The 10,901-nt window shown below is 57.2% G+C and overlaps 1 protein-coding gene across 1 annotated transcript in view; it reads left to right on the forward strand.

Annotated features, from left to right (window-relative positions):
* Rgs12 (regulator of G-protein signaling 12) overlaps positions 1 to 10,901 on the forward strand; it is a gene marked incomplete in the record, with an annotated part of 72,840 nt that overhangs the window by 45,578 nt on the left and 16,361 nt on the right. The window contains 3 exon segments of the mRNA XM_013506795.1: positions 9,146 to 9,315; positions 9,781 to 9,873; positions 10,504 to 10,647. Of these exon segments, the coding sequence (XP_013362249.1) occupies positions 9,146 to 9,315; positions 9,781 to 9,873; positions 10,504 to 10,647 (407 nt within the window).

Genomic DNA, 10,901 nt, shown 5'->3' on the forward strand with positions numbered 1-10,901 from the left:
TTTTTTTTTTGGTTTTTCTCCGGTACCGGGAACCGAACTCACGACCTTGCACTTGCCAGGCAGGCGCTTTGCCACTGAGCTAAATCCCCAGCCCCCTGAGGGGATTCTTGAGCCGTTGTACTGAAGCACATTTGATTATCCAGATCCACTGGACAACTTTCAGGAAAGTACAGATGATCAAAACTGGCCTGAGAAGAAGTAGAAAACCATTAGGTAAGTCAGTAGAGGCTGACGTGATGTGGAAGTCAGAGACCCCTCTCTCGCAGGCCCTGTGCCCAAGCCAGTGTACAGGTGGGAGAAGCGCACACGTAGACACGCACAGACTCACAAACACCCGGTCCTCTGGCTTTCACAAAGCGGAAGTCGGTTCTTACAAGCCTCCTACTACCTGGTTGCTTCCCTCTGAGTCAGGCTGTTGGAGCAGCTTGGCATGGAGTGCTGCAGCCCTGGGACCACACGCGGAGCTGGATGGGAGCTCCAGGGCTGCCCCTCTCTGGGGCATGTGTCCCCCCGGGCACATCTTGGCCAGACTGACCACAGGGCCGATGGCAGAAGTGATGGATCATCTCACCTGAGAGGCCGCGGGAACTGGGCACACACACAGTGGAAGATGGGAGCCACTTGGCTCGTTTGCAAGGCTGGTGTGGCCTTGACACCAAAACCTGAAAGCAGCATGAAATGCACTTGATAAATACTAGCAAACTGCATCCACCGCTGTTTCTAAAGTGTCTCTGAAGAAGTGTGATTTATGTAGGGAATGCAAGGGTAATTCAACGTCAGGGCGTTTTCCTTCAAGTCCCTGTTCATTCAAGTTTTTCTTTTTACCTTTCCACTTTCTTCTGAAAACTGGAGGCCTTGGGGGTGCACAGTGAACAAAAGAAAACCCCTGCCTTTTGAGAGCTTTGCTTCAGGGAGGAGGGCACAGGCAGGTGAGGAGCAAAGCCAGGCTGTTCTCGCAGAGACCTGATAAACACAGCGCTCACTTGGTTTGATTCAAAGTTGTGCTCACAGACAGACACCGGAAGCACTTCTGTCCGAGCCAGAAATAAGGGTGCTCTGATCCCAGTGCCCTTTGACACTGTGTTATGGGTCAGGCTGATGTCAAGAGACAAGACAACTAAATACATTTTAAAACGCAGTCAGGAAGAAGCTAAAGAAGCATTATTAACAATCGATGTTAGCATCTAACTACAAAATGCAGAGCAAAGCACATAGCCAGGTCTGACATCAGGACTAGTGGAGTTCCCAAGATGCGACCATGGCTGTGCTGGACGGCACCCCAGTTCCTGGGGTGCTGGACACAGGGAAGGCTGAGCGCCACATTAGCAAGGAGGATTATCTCTGGATAGGACCAGGACTGTAGGTAGTAACAGAGATTTTTGATTTATATCTACATTTTTAAAAGAAGAAAATATTTTATGACTTGTGCACAAAACTGCAAGATTGATTTATGCCTCTCCACTTGTGCTATCTCAGCTAGATTTTGGGACAAGTGACCCTTTAGAGATGGATGTTATTGGACGGCTGCCTTGTGCCTCGCACACAGGTCACAGCAGTCCCGTGATGTTGGCGCAGGGTTCTCTCGGTGGTTTGGCAGGCGGTGTGGGAGGGGTGTCAGTGACTTGCTGTTACCTAGGATGAGCAGTGTCCTGCAGTCAGCACACCCTGAGTGCTGTGCTCACAGAAGTCTGCACTGCGTGACTGTCAGAGCCACACGTGCAGAAAGAGGAGCAGATGGGCACAGCGACTCCCACCCCTGCGCACAGCCTGGACCTTCTCAGCAACCGCCCTGTGGCCGGGGACCCAGGCTGGGAAACCCAGAGCGGAGCTGGTGTGGAGGAGACACCAGTCAGTGATGCCTCGCCCACCTCGGAGAAGGCGCAGGGAAGGCTCCCGCACTGAGGGAGTGGACCAGCCCTGCCTGGCAGTCCTCATGTGAGCTCGAGGCTCAGAGAGCCTGAGTGTGGCAGGCAGCAGGGCACAAGCGCCAAGCTGGGGAGGTGGCTGACCTGGGACCCATGCGTGCAGGCCCTGGGCAGGGGACTCAGGACCTGCAGGCAGCCGGGGTGTTTGGAACCCAGGTTTAAGGCTTTGGCTTTTTAAATGTGGTTTGATACTAGGAGTCATAAAAGGTACAAGCATTGCATCGTGCCTAGCTCTGGCCCAACACAGCACACGACCTTTATTTAAATGACACGATAGTGTAACCATCTCAGAAAGTCCAGGCTGCATGAGTGCGCTTGCTAGAGAGGCCTCAGTTGGCACCCCTGAAGTGGGTCTGCTCTGTCTCTTTGTGCCGCCTTTGTCTTAGAGGGTGGGCTCTAAATGCCACCCTTGCTGTAAGAGGCCTCCTGCGGCCCCCTCGACACCCCCACCCTATTGGAGATAATGCCCTCTCTCACCCCCTGCCCCATGGTGCGCTCTGCATGCACTACTCTGAGGCTGCTTACCCAGAATCCAGTGCGGTGGCCCCACCCTGGCTTTGGGGGACAGTTTAGGACCACAGCTGAGCTTCCTCTCAGACTTCTTCAGTAGGTGGCGTCTTTGGCAGGGCTGGGCCTCCCTGGCACGTCTTCCGTTCATGAGAGTAATCTTCATAACACTGAAGTATTTATTCTGTTCATCAAAATGAAGTAAGTCAGTTTCCAAAGGAGGTAAGTCGGGGGTGGTGAACCTGTGGCATGTGTGCTGCAGCGGGCTGTTCGTGTTCTTGGGAGCTCTAAAAGGTTTGCCATCGCTGAGTTACGTAAGTTCTTTTCAATGCAAGCGGTGCTGTGAGCAAACTCAATAGGGCTCATTCTGGAAATGTGTGCATCCCTTGCTGGGGAGGCGCAGGACTCCCAGGTCAGATGCCGCCTTTAGCCACCTGGCTGTCCCTGGTCCTGCTTGGTAGCTCCAAGCCAGGAGCTCTGAAAGTGCAGCGTGGCTGTCCAGCCCCCGAGACACTTCCCACGCTGACCTGCTCCTGCTGCGTCCTGCCCCCTTCGGCAGCCTTGCGGGCTCTCTGGCATTTGTCCCATCTGCTTGGCATTTCACACTCAGAAGGGCCAGCGTCTTCAGGCGTGGAGAGGGCGTTTTGCTGGGCTCTGCCAGGACGGCTGTAGCTCCGAGGTTCTGGTTGGCCTCTGGGAGACCCAGAGTAGATACCCTCCAGCAGGGTCAGGGTTTGCTGCAGCACTGACTTCCTGGTGACACTGCACCTTCATTTACTTGTGGTCCTCCGCCCCGAGACGCTCCTGCCAGCTTCCAGCCAGGTTGAAGCCCAGTCTGGGGTAGAGCTGTTGTGGTGGAAGCCTCAGCCTTGCCCACTTCCTGCACCCCTTGAGCTGTGGGGTGCCTCAGATCATGGAAACGGGAGGTCAGGAAGTGTGTCTGTGGATAGAAAGGGAGGCCTGATGAGCCGGGCTTTGTTTCAAACTGCGCAGGACTTTTCCCATACGAAGTGTTGCGGCTGATGCAGTAACGCGTTTTCATGAGAACTGCTGTGACCTGTAAGTGTGGTGAGTGGTGTCCACATCCACCCAAGCATCTACAGATACAGCCTGGTCAGCAGATTGTGGCCCTGGACCCACGTCCATGCTCATGCCAGCTTGGGGGATACACCTTCATTTGGACACTGCCATGCTGTGCTGTCAGGGGCATTTAATGTGCTTATGCGATTACGACAGACGCGGCATCTGCTGCTCTGGTGTCTGTGGGTCTCCCGATCCCGGACACCCTGAGGTTCTGCTCAGGGATCAGCGCTGCTGGTGCCATGGTCTGGTCTGGTAGTCAGCTCCTTCCCTGGACGTACTGGCCCTGCAGGCTGTGTGGTCTCCAGGACTCCAGGGCTTGTCATTGTGAAGCCCATTTTCCTTTGAAAGTGGTTCAGCTTGGTCCACTCGCTTTTTGTGTCACTTAGGTCCTGAGATGGTGCTGGTGCTGGCGATCACCTTGTTGAAGAGCTACGTTTTCTGGTTATGGGATTCAGACTTCGCAAAGTTAAGATACATGGGGAAATAGTATTTGAGAAGCCTCATAATTGTTTTAAAAGGTGTTAAGTACGATTTTTTCCTTCTCCTCTGCTACTTTAATAAAGATCAAGATGCCGACGGGGCTTTATCCCTGGCATGCGGGCCTGCAGGCCAAGTGTGTGGTCACCGTGGCTGTGCCGCCAACTTGAATAATTCAGGCTGGCTTGGCAGCAGCAGGTGCAGTGAATTATGTATGTGTCCTCCAAGGCTTTGTGCACATACTCAGCTCATCTCCCCTCTCCGAGCACCCAGGAAGAGCCAGGGCTGCCTTTGTCCGGCGGGCGCTGGGTCCCTGCAGAAGCTGCAGTCGCTTGTCCTCCCGGGAAGGCTGAGCTAAGGAACAATGTCCCTGCCTGTGGCCCCAGCCTTTGCCCAGGGCCGCCCGGGCTGAGCGGCTGACCGGGTATGGACTCAGAGGGGTGGTTTACGGTGAATGGTTGGAAGTATTTGGTTAAATGGCATCACAGTGGCTCTTACCGGCTGTACCCAGGTAAAGTCCCTCATCTGTCTGTCACCTTGTCATGGTTGTCAGGGCAGGCTGACTGCGGCCCTCAGGTATGTTTCCCCTGGGGGTGGGGGTGGGGGCAGGTGTGGGCTGGGCTGTGTGGTGCTGTGTGGCCGGGGTCCAGGTGGGCTCAGAATGGGACAGGGTGCGGGTGAGATGGCTGTGTGCTCACTGCAGACGCTCAGCTCGGGGTCGCTGCCGAGCTTATAACGTAGCTGACACGGTGAGCCTATAACATTAATGTGGCAGCATTTCCTGTTTTCAGCAAATCTGGAACAGACTTTTAAAACTTTCTGGAAAAGCAGTTGCTTAGTGTGCATGGGGCCTTGGGTTCTCCAGCACCTCAAAAAGAGAGAGAGAAAGAAAACGAAGGAAAGAAGAGAGAAATGAAGGAAGGAACTTTCTTGTGAGGACAGCATTTCTTTGACTCATGGTCAAGTAAAAGAAAAGCCCCATGAATGACCCAACCTGCCAAGTGTTCGCCGCGGGCAGTGGTGGGAACCCGGGGCATCTGTGCGTCAGTGGCTGTTTGTATCGTTGAAAGCTCCGAGGGGTTCGATGTCACCGGCCTAGGTGACAGGGTTTCCTGGGTGTCTTTTCTCCTCAAGCTTAGAATACAGTGTGTGGTTTTACAAAAATACTCAATCCCGAGGGTCGGCAGGTGACTCAGGTGCAGTGCACTTCAGAACAGGCGTTTGCCTCCCGGCCTGGCTGGCAGCTGTTGGTGCTGTGGCCCTGTGAGGACTCCCACTGCCTCCGAGAGCCAGGCACAGCCGGGCCTCCGTGGTCTGCTGTTCTCCGCGAGAGCGAGTGGCTCCCCAGCCAGCTGTGGGTCGGGGGGTGCCGGCTGACGCGTGTGTCGAGGAGGGACTGGGTTTTTGTGCGGTCGTGCACCGCCGAGCAGAGGTGCTGAGATTTTGGCCCTATAGGAACACCTCCTGCCTCAGCCTCTGCAAGAGGCTCTTCTACGCATATGTTCTCTCTCTCACAAGTCATGGGCACAGGTTTTGTTCAGGAGGAGGTCTTCTGATGGAAGAGTTCTGTGTGGCCACTGCCACAGAGCTGGCACTGTCTCTGCCTGCCCATCGTGACGCATGGGTGAGGCCTGCAGGTGAGACTATCCTCGCAGGCAGCGTCCCGGGCATTGCCCCAGCACCCTCCTTGCAGCCTCTCCACAGGCCCCAGCGTCAGAGAGGAGTCATCAGCGGCCCCATGGGTTACAGGCAGGAGGAGCTGAGTCTTGGCCTGGGGCAGCCAGCACACCGGGCACCATGGCCTGCCCAGCTGTCAGGGCAAGTAGCTCACTGGCAGCTGAAGTGACTGGTGTCTCACTGAGCAGGTCCCTGTACCCTGGCCTCTCCTCCAGCCCAGCTCTCCCTTGTCATCCTTGCTGCCTGAGGCTGTCTTCTGGGGGCTCTGCCCCTTTACACGACGCCTGAGAGCCAGGCTGACCCGCACCTCGCAGCGGTGTGATTTCATGGTGCAGGGACACCGGGCCCCAGCTGATTACTTTTTCAGCCATGGTAAAGGGTCTTGATAGACTTTCAAGCTGTCCAGTATGAAGGTGTGAGTTTTGTGAAGTCCTTAGTATTTGCCACCTCTTATAAAAATGAGTTTAGTCGATGTGCAGACTGTCTTTCACTTACACATTCAATCACCAGTAACGCATTCATTCCACAAACGCGGCACCTCCTGCAGTCAGCAGTGGGGTGAGGGCCAGGGCTGCCCCAGGCAGCTGGCCTTGGGCTGGGGGACAGACAGAACTCCAGATGTGCAGGGTATGGCCTTGGGGCTCTCTGAGGAACAACGCTGGTGGGGAAGTGTGTGGCCTCGCACTTGCAGAGCATTTAGAAACTTGCATTTTGTGAGGGTCACCTCACTCATCAGTACAAAGGACAGCAGGCTGTGGCACTGTCACTGGCACCTGGATGCCCAAGGTTGCACACTGGGCAGTGTGAGTTCTGGTTCTTCTGCCCAGCTCTTTGCTTTTCAGGGTCTGGTTACCTCCTCCTGGGCTGGCACTGGCCGAGCCAAGTGGGTCAGAATACCACTGGTCCCTGGTCCTTGTATGGGTTTGACATGATCTTGCTTTTAAAAAATAAGTAGTGGACACTTGGAAGCTGGGGTTCAGACAGAAGGGGGATCCTTCTGGGCTCTGTGACTGGCATGGTGCCCACTGTGTGCCGACCTTGTGTTGGTGCTGTCTGGGATGGCATCTGGCTGCCCCAGCCTTGAGACCCCACAGAGGCCGGAGGTCCTGACCCTCCCCCAGGCTTCATGCAGAAACAGCTGTTGGAACGCTGGCCTGGGACTCCGGGGCTCCCGCACGTGTGTTTTGATTGGTTTTTACATGGGGATGATCTGCTGAGGCTCTGTCCAGTGGGCAGGGGGGACCTGAGCCCTGGTCTTGGCCAGCCAGGTGGCTGCGGAAGGGCAGAGCCTAGGTCCCCTGCAGTGCATGTCCGTGAGGTTAACCTTGTGTCCGTCTATTCTAGGGCCTTATTCTGCTTAGCGATGGTCGCACTGCCCTCTGCCTCCTTTCGGTTCTTCTTTCTCTTCCTGCGTGTAGCTGTCCTTACGGGAGGGGAGGCTCCTGGGGGTCTGTGCGTACCGCAGGTCTTCCCAGCTTCCTGTCCGTCCGTGGCCTGAGCGTGTGCTGGGGGCACATGGAGATTCAGATCTGCGTTCTGTTTCCCTTGGGGACATTGCTTACTTGGGAATGTAAAGAACCTCCCAGATCCCTGTGGTAGTTCTCTGGTTTCCTTTTTTGCACTTAAACCAGTGGGGCCTGAGTGCTGAAGGAAGGAGTCAGGATGGATTTTTTTCAGATGTGGTCTGGTTCCTGTTCCCATGGTCTTAGTCAGGGAGCACCCAGGGCTTCGTCTCCCACCCTGGGTGCAGCTGACTGCCCAGCACCCACCCATCCCTGTGGGCATGTCTGGTGGCAGCCATGGAGCCAGCCCTGCCTGGTTGCTCCCTCGCCCGCCCAGTCCGGACGGAATGTCTCCCACCGGGAATGGGTCAAGCACACACGTGCACTTAGGGGCCGTCGCTGTCTGGGCTGCAGGTCCTGGATGTGGATCCGATGTGGAGCCAGCCCCCGGGAGGGCGCTGGGGAGATGCGCGAGAGTGTGTTCCCGTGAGTGTCTTTGCCTCACACGCACAGATGGGAGAGCTGTCCTTGTGGGGCTGGGCATGGGGAATCTTTGAGGTGGTGCAGTCCTGGTCCCTAGCACTGCTGGCCGCACTGGCTGCTGCCTTCCCATTGGAATGTCCCTAGGCGAGCTCAGGATCTCCTGGGCAGGCCGATCAGAGCTGCGCACCGGCCCAGCCACAGGTCTCCCTCATGTCCTCGGGGGAGTCCATGGCTGATGCTGAGCGAATGTTGATCTTAAAAATAGCACAGACAGCATGGTGGTTCAGAGCAGAGCTTGTGAGAATTCGGAGCCTGTTATGTAATGGCTCGAGAGTCTTGTTTCTGTAGTACTGTACATTATGGCTCCTCTCACTTTTCCCTTCTTTAATCTGCTGCTGGTTGAGCTGTGAGCAGCTGCTGCCAAGCTCGGTCACTGATGGCGGCACAGACCCACAGGCTGTGTCGCGGGGCCTGGTGCAGCTCTCCCGCGGCAGGCCCGCGGGTGTTCCCAGTGCCACCCAGGTAGCACAGGCAGAGAGGTTCACGGTCCCTGCTGCTCACCTCCCGGCCTTCTCCCTGTCCTCCCCGTGTCCCTGCTTGTTGTGAGGACACTTCAGTGTCTGGCCTTCAGCTGGAGTCCATCAGCCAGTCCCCAGAGCCCTGTCCTGTGGCCTTGGCCATGTAGCAGGCAGCCTGGTGATCTTCGGGCCGGCTATGGGTCAAGTACAGAGGAGGGAGCCAGAGGGGAGTGAAACGGATGCAGCATCAGCATCTCAGAGAGCACGAAAGCATGGGAAGCACTTGTCACGTGTGGGCCACCTTTGCCGGGTTGCCAGGGTGGCACCTGCCTTGCCAGCCATTGGCTGGCTGGGGCTCAGGACCTGGTCACCTCTGAGGAGAGCCCTACACTTGGGACATGTCCTGGCAGAACTGCAGCTGTTCCTACAGCATCTGTGCCCACTGGCCTGTGTCCCTCATCAGGCCCAGCTGCCCTGGGGCACCAGGACACCACCACACTGCCCCCTCAGTGGCCCAGCTAACAATGTATTCCCACCCCGATCGCCGTAAATGGGTCGTCAGGTGACACAGGTTGGATCCACACATTTGGACAGGGTGCCTGATGTTTCCCCTGGGAAGCAGCCACATGAAGAAAAGTGCACAAGTCACAGAGGAGAGCGTGGTGTCCCTAGGCCTCCCCTCGATGGGCTTGCGTCCGATCACATCCTGTCACAGGGCGCTGTGCGGGCTCGGTTCCTCCTGCTCTGTGTGCACAGTCATGTTTTTGGGTAGCTGTCTCTCTTCTCATGCTGTGCTCGTCGTTTGGCTTTTCAGCCGGGCAGGTGTGTGTGAGGGTGTGCAGGTGGGTGTGGCCGCATGGGCTGGTCATCAACTGAGCACCCAGGTGTGAAGAGGGCAGAGCTGGACACAGGGGCTCCGGTGACTTCTGGGGGAGCAGGCCAGGGCCGCAGGTGCGTCTGTGCTGGTCCACAGAACTGACAGGTGCTGACCTGAAGGACTGCGTGAGCAGCAACAGCCTGAGCAGCAATGCCAGCCTCCCCAGTGTGCAGAGCTGCCGACGCCTGCGTGAGAGGAGGGTTGCCAGCTGGGCCGTGTCCTTCGAGCGCCTGCTGCAGGACCCTGTTGGTGTCCGCTACTTCTCTGTGAGTAGGCAGAGCTGCCTGAGGGGGACCCATTCCTGGGAGACTTGTGTCACTCTGCAGGCCCTGTGCGGCCCTCAAACAAATGTTGCCTTGTCCCTGCTCCTACTTGGGGGCCTGGAGTCAGGTGGACCTAGGGAGGCTCGCTTGGCCCTGTCCTGTGCCGCCCCCTCACCCCAGGACTCCCCTCCCTAAGCCCTCTGCAGCAGGGTGCACGCAGCTCCGTGGGCTGGAAGCCAGACGCAGACCACCAGAGGCCAGCGTTGGGAAGACATGGCCCCCTTAGGGAAGCAGCTGTGGGCACCAGGGTGTGGTCCTTCGGGGGCTGCTTGCTTTGCGGTTCCCTTTCAGGGTCATGGGGGCTCCCTTGAGGCTGTTGCCCCAGGTTTCTGCAGAAGCACAGGGAGACATCTCCATCCCCGGAGGGGACCTCGAAGGGTGCCGCTCACCTCAGGGTGTTTCTTGTAGGACTTTCTAAGGAAGGAATTCAGTGAGGAGAACATCCTGTTCTGGCAGGCCTGTGAATATTTTAATCATGTTCCGGCACACGACAAGAAAGAGGTAGGTTTGCCAGCCCGCGGCTGCGCAGGCGGCGGGCGGGGGCGCGGTCGGGCGGCCCGAGTTCATGCCCAGCGCGGGGGGAGCAGTTGACGAGATGTTTCCACGCGAGCTGAAAAAGGTCGTTTCTTTTTCAGAGTAAAGTTTTAAATATGTGTGATATTTAGTTCTGCCTAAACATAGTGGTGCAAATGCCTGGAGCCGCCCAGCTCCCACCAGCAGACACGTCCCTCTCCATGTGTTGGAATTTTGAGGAGGGGACCCAGGGAGATTCGCGGCAGAGCCCACCCTGTGCTCTGTGTGACCACTCTTCTCCCACCCCAGTGGGTGACGCAGGCGTCCTCAAGTGGAGGCCGAGCCCCTTGCTCTCCTGGGCTGCGCTTTGCCAAGAGCTCCCGTGTGACTCCTGCGGGCCGGGGCGGGCAGGGTGGCGGTGCCTGTCTGGGGCAGTGGCCGTTTGGAAGCAAGGGGAGCAGTTCACCCAGTTTCTTACCGACTTGACCTGCATTCACGCACTCGAGCTGGAAATGTGCGTGGGTGGTGATCGGGGACGTGCCCAAGCAGTGTGGCCATGACACGGGCAGAAACGCACTCTGTGCCCGCGTCCCGCTGCTCAGACCTCTCTGCCCTCAGCTCTCCTACAGGGCCAGGGAGATTTTCAGTAAGTTTCTGTGCAGCAAAGCTACCACGCCCGTCAACATCGACAGCCAGGCCCAGCTGGCGGACGACATCCTCAACGCGCCACACCCGGACATGTTCAAGGAGCAGCAGCTCCAGGTAACCACGAGGCCCTGCGGTCCCCAACCGACGATCACCCATGTGTTTGGGGGAAGTGACATCCCCAGGGTGACATGGCTGTAACAAGCCTGTCACGAGTGAAGGGGTCTTCGGTTCAGCTGACCCCGCATGATGCCACGGCTCACCACGTGGCGCGCTTCATGTCGTGGTGCCTGCTGACTGGGGGTCAGCCAGAGCCCTGTGCCTACGAGGGCAGCAGAGGGGAGAGGCCCAGGCTCAGAGCCTGCAGTCCG

Source organism: Chinchilla lanigera, unplaced genomic scaffold (genome assembly GCF_000276665.1).
Source record: "Chinchilla lanigera isolate Chin_1 unplaced genomic scaffold, ChiLan1.0 scaffold00113, whole genome shotgun sequence".
In the NCBI taxonomy this organism is placed as follows: domain Eukaryota; kingdom Metazoa; phylum Chordata; class Mammalia; order Rodentia; family Chinchillidae; genus Chinchilla; species Chinchilla lanigera.